The sequence below is a fragment of the Equus quagga genome, chromosome 5 (assembly GCF_021613505.1).
Source record: "Equus quagga isolate Etosha38 chromosome 5, UCLA_HA_Equagga_1.0, whole genome shotgun sequence".
In the NCBI taxonomy this organism is placed as follows: Eukaryota; Metazoa; Chordata; class Mammalia; order Perissodactyla; family Equidae; genus Equus; species Equus quagga.
Genome location: NC_060271.1, coordinates 27,949,764 through 27,966,802, shown reverse-complemented (window position 1 = coordinate 27,966,802; position 17,039 = coordinate 27,949,764). Strand labels below are relative to the sequence as shown.

The window sequence follows — 17,039 nt, the reverse complement described above, 5'->3', positions numbered from 1 at the left end:
ACGTAGTAGATTAAAAAATGAGTAACCATAGCTCATCTTCAAACTTCAGGACCCTCTCCTTTGCCACAGTGGGGAAGTAGGAACCGTAAGCACAGACTAAATGGTCTGCAGGGGTAAGGAGATGGTGGTCATATTCCTTTCCGTGGACCATGTGCAGCACATAAGGATTAGTCAGACATTCTACTGACTTATCAGCAGAACTAGCTGGTTTTGTATAAATGTGGTGCCAATTTATTAAGCAAATATTTATTGAGTACCTACTTCCTATACTTGGTACTGAAAATATTTTTAGGAGTTAAGAAGTACCTTCATATAGACAGTCTTATCTGATTTTCACAACCTCTCTAGTAGTTTCTCATTTCACATGAGAAAACTAAGGCTCAAGAGATAAAGTAATTTGCCTAAAATAAGAGCCAGTAAGACAGGCAGCTGGGACTTGAATCCTATCTTTTTTTTTTTTTTTTTTTTTGCCTTTTCAAAAAATTGTGGTAAAAAACACACAGCATAGAATTTACCATCTTAACCATTTTTAAATGTACATTTCAGTAGTGTTAAGTATACTCACATTGTTGTACATATCTCCAGAACTTTTTCATTTGCAAAACTGAAATTCTATACCCATTAAACAACAACTCCCTATCTCCCCTTCCCCAACATCCCTGTTAACCACCATTCTACTTCCTGTTCCTATGAATTTGACTACTCTAGGTACCTTACATAAGTGGAAACATATGCTATTTGTCTTTTTGTGATTAGCTTACTTCACTTAGCATAATGTCTTCAAAGATGACACATGAGGTAGAATGTGACAGAATTTCCTTCCCTTTTAAGGCTGAACAATATCCCACCGTATGTATAGATCACATTTTCTTTATCCGTTCATTTGATGGACATTTGGGTTGCTTCTACCACTTAGTAATTGTGAATAATGTTCTTAACACAGGTGTGCAAATATTTCTTTGAGATCCTGTTTTCAATTCCTTTGGATATATACCCAGAAGTAGGATTGCTGGATTATATGATAAATCTATTTTTAATTTTTTGAGGAACCATCATACTGTTTTCCATAGCAGTTGCACCATTTTACAATCCCATCAACAGTGCACAAGGGTTCCAATTTTTCCATATCCTCGCCAACACTTAGCAGCGATCTTAATGGGTATAAGAGATTTGACCATTTTTAAGCACACAGCTTAGTCCTGGATTTTTAATCTAGTGTTTTTTCTATTATACTATACTGCAGTGCTCTCTCTGTGAAAGAGAAAGAGAAATTTTAAACAAGGCAAAAGTAGATTTCTAAACTAGATATTACGTTCTTTCAAATATTATTATATTATAAAAGGATAGAGTATGATAAGTTTTAAGTCCAACAGACTTGGATTTGAATTCTGTTTATGTAAGTTACTAGCTGTGAAGCCTTGAGAAAGGTATATAACTGCTAAGCTTAAACTGCCTCATCAGTAGTATCAGGAGAAGATTGCTGTGAGGATTACAGATATATATAAAGTGTCTAACAGAGGGATTGGTAAATAATCATAGCATCATAAGTAGGAAGTATTACTGTAAGGCCAGTGACTAGAAACAGAATAGAAACCATACCAATTTTGGTAGCACTATAGATGTTTTCAATGGGAAATATTTCTCCTAGCCCGTATAGGAGAACCTTGGCCAGAGCTGGAACCAGCTGGGTTGTAGTGATCAGAACATTCACACAATTCTTTCTAGAAGGCAGAAAGAGGGAAAAGAAAAGAAAAAGGTGAAGCCAAACCAACCTGGGAGCAAGAATTCAAATAGGTCTTCTCTTTAGGATCTAATTATTAAAAATTAACCTCTCTTTAGGATCTAATTATTAAAAATTAACCTCGAAGGGCCTGGTGTGATACTTGCTCAGTGGCAATGTTTAGTTATTGCCATAATTATCTCAGATTTATTTATTTTCCATATTAAAGGACAGAGATTCTATAGTGGGCAGAGGAGCAACTTAATTCTTGCCTCACTTCCCTTCTGACCATTCTAGCTCACTGTACTCATTAGTAAATACCACCAACCCAGGTCACCGATACCACACTCTAGAAAACAAAGACTTTCAGTTACAGCACTATTTCATCTGAATGTGACTCAGACCTTAAGTGAGATATGATTTAAGTCCTCTCTGCTCTTCATACACAGCAACACAGATTCCAGAATACACAAGAATTTCACAGGTCCTTCACCTTCAGGGATATTCACCCCTCGGTGTTATTTTACTGTTTGCTCTACTAGGTTGTGACTCGGAATTCCTGCTTTGAGGGAGCGAGCAATAAGGGTATTGGTGTGGATAAGACGGAATTTATTTCCCATTCTAAGCTTCAAGTGGAAATCGCTTTAATCTGCTTAATGTATTCTTTTTCTTTTGAATCTTGCTTTCCTCAGTAGGTTTCGGTACAGTTCTTTGGAGCTTCCTGTACTTAGGATATTTGTGATATTCTTTGATGTCACCAGGCCCATCTCCTGGGCTGGAGATTATGGGTTACTAAGTTTTAATTTTGTGAGCAAAAAGTAAGGGGAAAGGAAAAGGCTTTTATATACAAATATTCTCTTAAAACTCTAAGGTGTTGCCTCCCACCTAACCTAAATACTTCCCTGCATTATTTAAACTCCTCTCACCCTATCCCAAACCCTATTTTAGCCTATCCCAGACTGGGGTAGGAAAGAGTGTGTCTCTGGGAAAATGAGACCTAAAAGAACCATTTCCATACCTGGACTGAATGAGAAGTAAGGACTTTAACGCAGTTCCTAACCAGGAATCTGTTAAAACTTCAATTTCTGCTCTTAGTCTCTGCAGTGCTTCCTTTCTTTGGGGACTGAGGAGGCCTTTGGGAATAAAAGCAGACACATTTATCATTTGACAACATATCCTTGCTGACATTGAGGAAGCAACTTCGAAATTCAATTTAGAAATAGGGTGAGTCATTGAAATATTCTACTGAGCTAATGTATTTCTCTTCTTAGTAAAACCCTAGAGTAGCCCACTCAAAATGTCTTTTTGACCTTCTTCACCAGAATGTTTTGCTAGGAGGGCACAACTACAACAAAATCAGTTGATAGAAATGTTGTGATTATATTCTGGCACAAGCTTTCTCATCACCAACAAGTAGCATAATTTGCAGACTGGTGGACCATACTTCAAGTATCACTGCTTTAAAGTGACATCAGGGGGCTGGCCCCGTGGCCGAGTGGTTAAGTTCGTGCGCTCTGCTTTGGTGGCCTGGGGTTCACTGGTTTGGATCCTGGGTGTGGACCTAAGCACCACTTATCAAGCCACGCTGTGGAAGCATTCCACAGAGAAGAACTAGAATGACCTTCAACTAGGATCTACAACTATGTACTGGGACTTTGGGTAGAAGAAAAAAAAAAAAAGGAAGATTGGCAACAGATGTTATCAGGGCCAATCTTCCTGAAAGAAAAAAAAGAACCAAGGGGGTAAAACAAGTGTTATAGCAAGAAGAGTCCACAGTATTTCCAGTCTCTTTCTAAAGAAACCAAAGCCTAGGGAGGAAAGGGGGGGCTGCCTAAGATTACACAGCAAGTTAGTGGCTTTTAGTCTCAGAAGTCTTTTCACTACCATACACTGCTCCCATGGTGCCTGTGCTTTCACTCCTTTCAAAACCATCAACCTGAGATTCCAAGTTGAATGACCAACTCTCTTGAACGTCATTTATTTGTATTGTACTTACTTCTGCAACAACTTCAGCTGATAAGAGACTAAAACACTACTTAAGATCAGACAATTAAGCACAAAACAAAACAGAATTCATCTAATGGAGTTTATCATCAGACATGAGTTATAATATTCAAAAAATACACTTGGCCCTGAATTTTCTGTATTGAAGATAAAAAGAGAAATCCTGTATTCTATTACCAATACTCCATAAAAACAGAAGGCACTCTATAAGTAGAATTGCAAATAATTTGTTTTCAGCTTGATGGTTTCACAATGCAAGCCTAGAATTAGATGACTCCCAACATTTCTGATAAAATAAAACAACAAAACCAGTACCTATATGTTACATATGATATAAACATAAGTATACATGTGTCGTATACTTCATATGATGTAGTACTTATGCTAATTCCTATTTTATAAAATATAGGTGGACATTACTTTTAATATGTTCCCCAGGGTAGGCTCAGGGGATTCTCACAGAGGGTTATTTCACCACAGGAAATCAGGTCTAGGCACTCACTGGGCAGAGAAAGGATCAGATACTTAGGTTATACATGGAAACTAACAAAAGAAAGGCTAACGTCTGTGAGAGGAAAACCAAAAAGATTTGGAGTTGCCAAAATAAAAAGTACTGGCTCTGAATCATGAGGGAAAAAAAGCACTAAAAAGGGAAATCTGAAAAAAGTCAATTAGATTCCCAAAGCCCAGATGCCTGTGATTTTTATCTGGTATTAGAGGGCTATAACAGGAATAAACCAAACTGATCTTTGAAGCCCTATTTTTACTCTCTGCACTGTAAGGCAGCCTGGTGCAGTAAAAGGGCTCCTTGACCTGGGGTAATATACCTCTAGGCTGTCTATGGAATCTCTGAAACTTCATGCAACATTTTGTTTGTATGTAGATGGTTTGAAGGTGATGGTTCACAGTTTTAAGTATCTTCTCCTAAGGGTTATTCACTAAAAAAAAGAACTACATGAATGTAAAGTGCACTGGACCAAGAGTTAGGGGATGTGGATGCCAGCTGTGGTATGGTCACTAACTTACCATGTGACCGTGGGTAAGCTGCCCACATTACCCTCATGATGGACATCAATTTTCTCAAATGCAAAATAAGGGATTTAGAGTAAATCTCTAACGTCTCTTCTAATTTGAACAATCTATGGATAATTAATTCCAAATAATAGAATTTTAAGCATAGTGGCACCTGACATTTGAGGTATTTCTGGGCAGAATGAATTTCCAACGTCCTTCAAGTTGCAAGACGTGGACACTGTAAACCTATAATCCAGGACCTAGTTTTCCATCCACCATAAGCCTAATCACTAGTTCTACCTGGCTTGTCCTGATGGTTATATAAATCAGTCAAAAAAATATGGCAAGCTATTAACTAGTATTGACAAAGTAGTTTTGACTCCAGAATAAAATGTATGTCATTACACATAATCTATGGAACACATTTCCTTTAAAAAGGCATTTGTCTAAAAAGAACAAGAGAACTTTGTAAAGTTATGCTAAGAGAGGTCAATGAAAAGTGCAGAGCTTCCTCTCTAAAAGGTTTCATTCAAATCTCCATGTTTTTTAATAAAGAGTTAAAATAGTACTGTGGCACAAATTCATAAGCAGTTGCCAGGGAGTTCTAAGGAATCCTTGGAAAAGAAAACAGGAAATCAGAAGGAAATAGAATATTAGACTGGTTGTATGCCATACTTACCACCCACATTGCTTTTATGCTTATCATAGATTTCTCTCACTTTTCGGTAGCGGAAAGCCAGTTTCCTCATCCAGTCCACACCTCCCTGGACACCCACAGAGGAACCATGGCTGCCACTGCCTCCTGAGCCACTGAAACCATCTGTCGAGAAGCTGTAGTTGCTGCAGAGCCAGAGAATGAGGAAAATTAAAATCTGTACTGCATGAGGTTGTTGGGTGAATGCCCCCTGGGATCCTCTCTCCTACTCCTGTAATCTGACACAAAGGCTAATGGCTTTGAGAATCTTTTCCCTTAATTTCTGTAAGTTAGAGTCTATCTTTCATTAGTCCTCTATCTTACCCCATTCTATCAAAGAAAGGATGGAGACGGAGGGAAAGAGAGTAGGAACAATGCAAGCACCAGCATCCCCTAGAGGCTGGCTTGGGGGAGAGCATCTTTTCATTAATGACGTTAATGACATCACACAGTGAAAAAAACCCCAAATACAAAATTTTTGTGTATACACACACACAAAATGATTTGTAAAAAGGAGAAAAGTGGAAAAATAGTGGAAGGAAATAACCCAAAATACTAATAACAGTAAGATAATGGGGACGTTCTCCAGTGATCTGTTGGCTAGTGTATTAAGTTCATGGGTCGCTGTGGTGGCTTTAAAATATGCCCACAAATTCTTTAATATTCCTCTCTTCTTTTTTTTTTTTTTAAAGATTTTATTTTTTCCTTTTTCTCCCCAAAGCCCCCCGGTACATAGTTGTATATTCTTTGTTGTGGGTCCTTCTAGTTGTGGTATGTGGGACGCTGCCTCAGCGTGGTTTGATGAGCAGTGCCATGTCCGCGCCCAGGATTCGAACCAATGAAACACTGGGCCGCCTGCAGCGGAGCGTGCAAACTTAACCACTCGGCCACGGGGCCAGCCCCTAATATTCCTCTCTTCTAACTCTGTTCCCTTTAGGTATGGACTGTATTTGAATGTGGTGGAAGTGATGGCGTTGGACTTCAAATACTAGGCTTTTCTTGTTCTCTCTTGGAGTAGTTGCTCTGAAAGAAGTCAGCTGTCACACTGAGAACACTCAAGCTGCCCCATGCAGAGGCACACATAGTGAGGAACTGAGGCCTCCTGTTGTCAGCCACATGTGAGAGGCTGGAAGCAGGTCTTCCAGCTCCAATCAAGCCTTCAGATGATTTTAGCTCCAGCCAATATCTTGATTTCAATCTCAGAGACCCTGATTAAGAACTACCTAGGTAAGTCATTTTCAAGTTCCTGACGTACAGAAACTATGAGATGATAAATGTTTATTGTTTTAAGCTATTAAGTTTTGGGATAATGTTATACAGTAATAGATAAACAATACAGTTCAACAGGCTGGGAGGAATTAATATTTCCTAAATAAAGATTTAAAAATGAATGACAGGGGCCAACCCCATGGCCGAATGGTTAAGTTTATGCACTCTGCTTTGGCGGCCCAGGGTTTCCCTGGTTCGAATCCTGGGTGCGGACATGGCACCACTCATCAAGCCATGCTGAGGTGGTGTCCCACATGCCACAACTAGAAGGACCCACAACTAAAAATACACAAGTATGTACCAGGGGGCTTTGGGAGAAAAAGGAAAAATAAAATCTTTAAAATATACAACTATGTACTGGGGGTCTTGGGGAGAAAAAGCAGGGGAAAAAAAAATGAATGACAGAATTAGAGACTAGTTGGTTCAATCAAAAGTCAAAAGTGAGTTCACTAAGTTAAGTGTGAGATTCTATATTTAAGAAAATAAAGCTGCCAAGACATAAGGTAGGTGTAACTACTGGTTAGCCACACATATAAAACAAAGAAACAAAAAACAACTAGAGTTCAGAGTAGATCATAAACTGCTTCAGACCAGGCTTTTTTCCTAAAAAGGCCAGCGAAATCTCCTAAGAATGGTGCTCTCCATGCCTGTGCAATGCACAATATGCATGACGGGATGTTGCTCTTCAAGTGAAACCTGTCAGTCCTTCTCAGTACTACAGGATTAGGTCCTTACTGAGTGATATGTCCAGTTCTGCTCTGGATTTGAGAATTCAGGAATGAAACAACTTCAGGGTAGACAAAGGAAGAACTTTTTGCTTATGAAAAAAGATAAACATTAAAACAAATCAACACGAAAAGATGTGACAGTCTTTTTTCTGAAAGTCTTTAAATACAAGCTACATAAATTTTTGGATTAATCTTAGCTAAGACTACTGGGTTAGAAGACAGCAGCCAAGAGAGAAATGAGCAAGTATTTTGCCTCTGAGACCTCCTTAGTTTACTATTCACTGTGATATGTTTAAGATTGTCTTCCACTGAATGTAAGACCTGAAACCATAAAAATTCTAGGAGAAAACATAGCCAGGGGGCCGGCCTGGTGGCATAGTGGTTAAGTTCGCGTGATCCACTTCAGCAGCCCAGGGTTCACAGGTTCGGATTCCGAGTGCAGACCTAGCACTGCTTGTCAAGCCACACTGTGGCAGTATCCCATATACAACAGAGGAAGACTGGCACAGGTGTTAGCCCAGCGACAATCTTCCTCAAGCAAAAAGAGGAGGATTGGCAACACATGTTAGCTCAGGGTCAATCTTCCTCACCTATAGGAAAACAAAAACAAAAACAAAACATAGGCAGTACGCTCTTTGACATGAGTCTTAGCAGCACACTTTCAAGTACCATATCTGACCAGACAAGGGAAACAACAGAAAAAATAAACAAATGGGGCTACATCAATTAAAAAGCTTCTGCACAGAAAAGGAAACCATCAACACAAACAAAAAGACAACCTAACAATTGGGAGAAGATATTTGAAAACCATATATCTGATAAGGGGTTAATATCCAAAATATACAAAGAACTCATACATCAACAAGGAAAAAACTAACAACCCAATTAAAAATTGGGCAGAAGATCTGAACAGACATTTTTCCAAAGAAGATATACAGATGGCCAACAGGCACACAAAAAGATGTTCAATATTACTAATTATTAGGTAAATGCAAATCAAAACTACATTGAGATATCACCTGACAGCTGCCAGAAGGGCTATAATTAACAAGACAAGAAATAACCAGTGTCAGAGAGGATGTGGAGAAAAGGGAACTCTCATACACTGCTGGTGGGAGTGCAGACTAGTACAGCCATTATGGAACACAGCATGGAGATTCCTCGAAAAATTAACAATAGAACTACCATACAATCTAGCTATTCCACTGCTGGGTATTTATCCAAAGAACATGAAAACATGAATACATAAAGATACATGGACCCTTTGTTCATTGAGGCATTATTCATAGTAGGCAAGACTTGGAAGCAACCTAGGTGCCCATCAAGGGACCAATGGATAGAGAAGATGTGGTATATATAGACAATGGAATATGACTCAGCCATAAAAAAAGATGAAATCTTGCCATTTGTGACAACATGGATGGACCTTGAGGGTATTATGCTAAGTGAAATAAGTCAGAGGGAGAAAGTCAAATACCGTATGATCTCACTCATAAACAGAAGATAAAAACAACAACAAACACACACATAGAAACAGACTGGACTGGTGGTTACCAGAGGGGAAAGGGAGGGAGGAGGGTGAAAGGGGTGATTCACACATGTGTATGGTGATGGATGGTTTAGCCTTTGGGTGGTGAACATGATGCAATCACAGAGAAATTGAAATATAACGATATACACCTGAAATTTATATAATGTTATAAACCAATGTTACCTCAACTAAAAAAAAAAAAAAGATTGTCTTCCATAGGATATTCCTGACACCATCAGACATCCCACAATTAGTTTCCTTGATAAAATTCCTGATGCTTAGTTTTATCTAAGACAAACCAGTCTGAAGCACACTTCTCCTGATTGAAAATCTAGCCAAAGAAAAACTAACATACCTTTACTTTGGCACGCTTTTTCCTCATCCCATCACTGCTACCCATTCTTCAAAGTCGCACTCAAATTCTACTGTACTGAGAAGGCTGCCCCAATATCGGCACTACCTGCTCCCCACACCCATCAGAATTACTTTCTTTTCTATGCTCCATCACACTTTGTATTGCCACCTTCTCACAATGCATGCCATCATTAACTATGACATCTTTTAAGGCTGCGTCTTATCTTTGTTTTCCTCTGAACACAGACAGTGTCTTGTGCATAACAAGTATACTGATCTTTAAAACATCATTGTTTTTAATCACCTCAAGTCTTGGCCATTGTCATCAGAAGCCACATCTTCCACATGCACCTGGTCACACTCCTGTTAAAAGACCAAATCACACATTGTTTTAGTCTAAGGAGTAGAAGTGCACCACCACAACATAATTGTAAAAATACCACAAATAATGATGGGATAATGAAATACCTTATGGTCTCTCTTCATGTAATCATCCTTAACCATCCCAACCCTCAATTATGCTCTTATCTCAATAGTTCATTTTTCCAACAGCTCATGGGTATAACTACAAGCTCCCTTACACTGTCAAGTGTGTCCACATCCTACACTAGACTGTAAGGCTATTACACTGTAGGCCTCTCATGGCGTAGCCCATATCTTACATCTTTGTACCCCTCTAGTCCAGTCCAGTGCCCTTATATAGTATGTACCCAATAAATTTTTGCAGATGAAAAGGATGCTGGCAGAATGTAGTATCAAAACTGAGAATGAGTGAAACAGAAATTTATAAGATGAAACTTAGGAATTAGAAGAGGTCATATAAGTCAATTTCCTCATGTTCTAAAGTGAGGTGAAATGATTTACCCAAGGTCATACGACTAGTGAGTGGTAAAAAGAAACTAGAAAGAGCCTGGGTCTTCTAATTCGAATCCAAGGTTCTTTCCACCAAGGCCATGCTACTACTGACATAAAATGCCACCCACTGCCTGACTCTGACAGGTTCACTCCTCTGACACCACCTAGGGCAGTGTTGTGATGTCCACCTGCATCAGAATCCTCTGGGGAAGTTTTTCAAAAATGCATATTCTTGGGTCCACCCCAGAGCTACTTGAATCAGAATTTCTGGGAGTGAAGTCCTAGAATCTTCATTTTTAACAAGCTCCCCAGGTGATTCTTATGCCCCCTAAAGTTGAGAACCACTGACCTGGGGGCAGGAACACATTCAGGTCAAATTCTTCACAGAACTTTCAGTCCTGAGTGAGGACTATGTCTAGAAAATCATTACAAATACAATTTGGCAATAATTATTGGCACATAGTAGGTTTTCAATAAATGTTTGCTGAATAAAAACTATGATGTCCTAACTCATGAACACGTGAAGTTGAGGGAAGATTAAAGCACTGTGGAGTTGAGGCAAAAGTACTGGAGTTTAGAGCCCTATTAATTCAACTTGTTGGAGAACTGCCTGTTGAAAACTAGATTGTATTTAAAAAGAAACAGGATTACTTTGTGTTTATAAAATGCTATCTTATTTTATTTCAAAATTTTCATTATTTTTAAAAACTAGGTAATATATGTAGTACACAGGTCAAAATTCAAAAGGACATGAAGTGACAAGTCTGCTCCTTCCCACCTCTGTGTCCCAGCAACACATTCCCCTCCCCAAACAGAACACCTGTTACTAGTTTCCTGTGTAGGATAACTGCTTAACTGAGGCCCAGAATGGGGAGAGAACCTTCCTAACTTGGGACTCACACTCTGGTCTTCTAACTCCCTGTGCTCTTTCCACTGTGCTCTTTCCACTACACCATGTTGCCCTCAAAGGTGAACTCAAATGTCAAAGCCAAAAAAATTCAGCAAGAAGCTCTCAGTGTTTCCTGGTTGTCCTATAAAATGATTCTTGACACCAAGGTTAACCTATACATGGGCAATAAGCATGTATACAATACAATGAGTTCGAGCAGCCATTTACAGATCTGACAAATCAAGAGACTATCTTTTAAGAAGGTAAACTGAAGAAGAGTCAAAATATAATTAAGAATACAAATCATCAAACCCACCTTATATATATTACTTAATGTAGATAAAGTAACTGGAAGGTTGGTTTAGTTTATGTATCAGTGTTTTGCCGGATGGGTTGGCATTTCCCCTAGTGCTAGATCATTTCCAAATAGGCAGACAAAAATCAAGTTTCTGAGCCAGAAAAACTGACAGCCAGAATCAAGACTGCGGTGACCTAACCAAAGCACTATTCTTGCAAGCTTATACATGCGTAAGTGGCCAGCTGGCTTCTCCATACCCACCCTGTCTAACGGCATTTCCTCTAAATACAATAAGCACAGGCTCCATGTTTCACTGAAACACAGAAAACAATTTAAAATGCTTACCTCTAAGTCATTGAAAAATAGATGTGTATCAGCCACTTCAAAAATCATTTCTTCCATTGTTAAACCTGAGCCAATCACTACTGTTGGGTCCTGGAAGACAATAAGAGAAAAACTTGCTTGACTTGGTAGCACTGGTTCTGATCTTTAAATATTTCAAAATTATTTTGGGTCAAGGTCAAAACAACACAGGCCCACAGTAGTGCTTCTAACTATTTATGATGCAAATTCAATCACAGTTACAAGAATATGCGAATATGCAAAGTTAAAATTTCAAGACTAGTTTCTAGGGGCTGGCCCCGTGGCTGAGTGGTTAAGTTCGCGTGCTCCGCTGCAGGCGGCCCAGTGTTTCATTGGTTCGAATCCTGGGCGTGGACATGGCACTGCTCATCAAACCACACTGAGGCGGCGGCCCACATGCCACCACTAGAAGGACCCACAACGAAGAATATACAACTATGTACTGGGGGGCTTTGGGGAGAAAAAGGAAAAAAAGAAAATCTTAAAAAAAAAAAAAAAAAAGACTAGTTTCTAGTCTTAAAAACACACACAAAAAATCCACTCAAAAACACTTAGGACAACTCACTTAAAAAAAAAACCACTTAATTTTGGGGGAAATTCCCTGTTTCAGGAGAAATTCTAACTGCTGCTAAAATATTGCTATTGTAACACCCATTATCTTTCATTATCAACCCTACACACACATTCCCAGTATAAGAGCAGAAATCAGTTACTTGACAGTCTCAACAACCAGCAAATAAGTAAAGAAAGCCTGAAGAGTCAAAATATTTGCAGGAAAAGCAACACATTTAGCTTTAAAATGCACCAGCAGGCCTTCTCTTAGAGGATGTATGCTCTTATTTTGTATGCTTTTATAACCAGGCTAGTTATATAGTATATGAGATTATACCAACTTGCCAGCCTAGATACTAAAAGCCTGTGGAAAATACTTCTAACAGAAACATCAGTGACAATAAGAAATAATTGGGAGTAGTAAGACAGCAAAGGAGGCAAATATTTTTATAAAATTTATTCATAGAAAAGAATATAACCTATAGGTAATTTAGTGTAGAAACAGTGAATATCTCAAAAACAGCTTATCCCTCTATTAAAACTCATGACTAAACAAGTTAAATTCTGGTTGGTGTATTTAGTTTAAGCAGGCATGTAATCTATTTTAGAAGGATATTTTACATTTTATCTATATTTTAAATGTACATATCTGGCATATACTCAGCTAAATGAAATGCTCAGTTTGGACTGTTAAAAGTGCCTTAAGGGATTAACAGATCAGTCTTTGGAATACACAATCCTGAGACTCCACTCTGTTTTGAGCCTCATTCCCATACTTAAGTCCTTACAAAATACCACTCTCAAACAACTTCAGCTTTCAGCACTGGTCCTAGGCCTGGTATTTGGCTTTATCATCAACTCTCCCTGACCATGTAGCCCGCCTGGTACAAGTCATCAGGTAAAGTTTTACAAGGAAAGTGAAAGGCCAACAGGGTAAGACGGAGGTGGCAGAGAAACTGATTTTAGTTACCTGCTCACATAGTCAGGAGAGGGACAGTTATAACAAAGGAAGAAAGACTGAAATTACCTTTCCATACTTCTGGGCATAGGATCCAGTAAGAAGGGAGTGGAAGATGATAATGGTTTCATCCAAGTCCCACAGAAATACTCGCTGAGAGAGGAAAATATGAAAAATAATGAGTAGGCATGTTTTCTAATCACAATGGAATGAAAGAAGAAATTAATAACAGAGGGAAAACTGGAAAATTCACAAATGTGGAAAATCAAACTACACAATCTTAAAGAACCAATAGATCAAAGAAAAAATCTCAAGTGAAATTAAAATATCTTGCAACGAATGAAAATGAAAACATCACACACTAAATTTTATGGAATGCAGCAAAAGCAGCACTAAGAGGAAAATTTATAGCTGTATGTGCATATCTTAAAAAACAAGATCTCAATCAATAATCTGTGCAATTTAAGAAAAAACCAGCAGAAGGAAGGAAATAATAAAGGTTAGAATGGAGATAAATAAAGCAGAGAGTAGAAAAATAATAGAGAAAATCAACAAAACCAAAAGTTTGGTTTTTGAAAAGATTTACAAAATTGACAACTTTTACCTAGACTGACTAAGAAAAAAGAGAAGACTCAAATTACCAAAATCAGAAATGAAAGTGGGGATATTATTACCAATTTTACAGAAATAAAAAGGATTATAAGAGAATACTATGAACAGTTTATACATCAACAAATAATCTAGACAAAATGAGCAAAATCCTAGAAATACACAAAGTGCTAAGCCTGACTCAAGAAGAAATGGAAAATCTGAATAGACAACTTTAACTGGCAAGGAGGTTGAATCAGTAATCAAAAACATCCCAAGTTAGTCTTTGGCTGGTGAACAGGATGTAGTCTACAAGAAATCGAAATACAATCATGTACACCTCAAATTTATAGCATGCTATAAATCAATGTTACCTCAATTAAAAAAAAATCCCAAGAGACCCAGAAGGCTTCACTGGTGAATTCTACCAACCATTTAAAGAATTAACATCAATCCTTCTTAAACCGTTCCAGAAAGCTGAAGAAGAGGGAACACTTCCTAACTCTCTATGAAGACAGTTACCCTGATACCAAAATCAGATAAAGACACTATAAGAAAAGAAAATTGCAGACCAATATCCCTTATGAATACTGATGCAAAAATCCTCAACAAAATACTAGCAAACAAAATTCAGCAGCATATTAAAAAGAATTATATACCATGACCAAGTGAGATTTGTTCCCAGAGTGCAAGGATGGATCAATACACAAAAATTAATCGACATAATATACCACATTAACAAAATTGAGGGAAAAACCCACATAGTCATCTCAATTGATGCAGAAAAAGAATTTGACAAAATGCAACACACTTTCATGATAAAAACACTCAATAAACTAGGAATAGAAGGGAACTCCCTCAATATGATGAAGGCCATAGATGAATAACCCATAGGTAATATCTTACTCAATGGTGAAAGACTGAAAGCTTTACCCCTGAGATCAGGAATAAAACAAGAATGCCTGTTTTCACCACTTCTATTCAACATAGTACTGGAAATTCTAGCCAGAATAATTTGTCAATAAAAGGAAAAAAGGTACCTAAATTGGAAAGGAAAAAGTAAAATTATCTCAGTTTACAGATGACATGGTCTTAGATGTAGAAAATCCTAAAGAATCCACAAAAAATTGTTACAGCTAATAAATTAATTCACAAATCAACTGTATTTCTATACACTTGGCAACAAATAATTTAAAAAACAATTCCATTTATAACAGCATCAAAAATAATAAAACATGGGGCCGGCCTGGTGGCGTAGTGGTTGGGTTCATGAAGTCCATTTCAGCAGCCTGGGGTTTTCGGATTCAGATCCTGGGTGTGGACCTACACAACACTCATCAAGCCCCGCTGTGGTGGCATGCCACATAAGAAACAGAGGAAGACTGGCACAGATGTTAGCTCAGGGACAATCTTCCTCACCAACTCCCCTCTCCCTGCCACCCCACAAAAAACCCACTTAGGAATAAATTTAACTGAGGAGGTGAAAAACTTGTATGCTGAAAACTATAAAACATCGCTGAAGGAAATTAAAGAAGACAGACCAAAACAATGGAAAGACATCCCATGTTCATGGATGGAAGACTTAACATTGTTAAGATGACAATACTACCCAAAGTGATGTACAAATTCAATGAAATCCCTATCAAAATCCCAAGAGTGTTTTTAAAGAAAAGAAAAACTCATCCTAAAATTCATATGGAATCTCAAGGGATCTCAAACAGCCAAAATAATCTTGAAAAAGAACAAAGCTGAAAGACTCATACTTCCTGATTTAAAAACTTACTACAAAGCTACAGTAATCAAAACAATCTGGTATTAGCATAAGGATAGAAACATAGACCAATGAAACAGAAGTGAGAGCCCAGAAATAAACCCTTACATACATGGTCAATGGATTTTTTTGACAAGGATACCAAGATCATTCAATGGGGAAAGGAAAGTTTTTCCAGCAAAAGGTGCTGAAAAAATTGGATACCCATGTGCAAAAGAATGAAAATAGATCTTTACATCACACATAAAAATTCACTAAATATGGATCAAAGACCTAAATCTAGAGCAAAAGAAAACTCTTAGAAGAAAACACAGGTGAATATCTTCATAACCTTGTATACTTAACACCAAAAACACAAGCAATAAAAGAAAAATAGGATTTCATCAAAATTTAAAACCTTTATGCATCAAAGAACACTATCAAGAGAGCAAAAAGACAACTCACAGAATGAGAGACAATATTTGCACATCATATATCTGATAAGAGATTAGCATCTAGAACATACAATGAATTCCTAAAACTCAAAAACAAAAAACGAACAATGCAATTAAAAAATGTGCAAAGGATTTGAACAGCCATTTCTCCAAAGAAAATATACAAATGGCCAATAAATACATGAAAAGATGTCCAACATTATTAGTCATTAAGGAAATGCAAATCAAAACCACGATGAGTCACCACTTCACATACATTAGGATGGCTATTATCAACCAACAGGAAATAACTATAGGTGAGGATGTGGAGAAACTGGAATCCTCACACATTGCTGGTGGGAATGTAAAATGGTGTAGCCACTATGGAAAGCATTTTGGAGGTCCCTCAAAAAAGTGAATATAGAATTATCATATGATCCAGCAATTTTACTCCTAGGTTTATATCCAAAATAATTGAAAAGAGGGACTCAAAGAGATATCTGTATAATGTTCATAGCAGCATTATTCACAATAGCTCAAAGGTGAAAAAACTCCAAGTTTTTTCAACAGATGAACAGATAAACAAAATGTGGTATATACATACAATGAAATATCATTCAGCCATAAAAAGGAATGAAGCTTTGATACACGCTCCAACATGGCTGAACCTTGAAAACTATGCTCACTGAAATAAGCCTGACACAAAAAGATAGATATTATATGATTCCACTTATATGAGATATCTAGAGTAGGCAACTTCATAGAGACAGGAAAGTAGAACAGAGGTTACCAGAGGCTAGTGGGAAGAGAGAATGGGGAGTTACTGCATAATGGGTGCAGAGTTTCTGTTTGGGAACATGAAAAAATTCTGGAAATAGATAGTGGTAACAACTAACAACAATGTGAATGTACTTCATGCCACTGAATTGAACACTTAAAAAAATGGTAAATTTTATGTTATATATATTTTACTACAATTTAAAAAAATGAGTGAGTTCTCAGTTTTTCCCCAAGAAAGATATCAGGACTTTAGATTTT

General features: G+C 37.6%; 1 protein-coding gene across 9 annotated transcripts in view; it reads right to left on the bottom strand.

Annotated features, from left to right (window-relative positions):
• Positions 1 to 17,039, bottom strand: part of EYA3 (EYA transcriptional coactivator and phosphatase 3) — a 97,866-nt gene that overhangs the window by 8,691 nt on the left and 72,136 nt on the right. For all 9 annotated transcript variants that reach the window (XM_046661155.1, XM_046661148.1, XM_046661154.1 and 6 more), the window contains 6 exons: positions 13,299 to 13,382; positions 11,702 to 11,791; positions 9,619 to 9,677; positions 5,418 to 5,578; positions 2,739 to 2,853; positions 1,600 to 1,721 (listed from right to left, as the gene is read on the bottom strand). In XM_046661155.1, the coding sequence (XP_046517111.1) occupies positions 1,600 to 1,721; positions 2,739 to 2,853; positions 5,418 to 5,578; positions 9,619 to 9,677; positions 11,702 to 11,791; positions 13,299 to 13,382 (631 nt within the window). The remainder of the gene's footprint in view (positions 1 to 1,599; positions 1,722 to 2,738; positions 2,854 to 5,417; positions 5,579 to 9,618; positions 9,678 to 11,701; positions 11,792 to 13,298; positions 13,383 to 17,039) is intronic.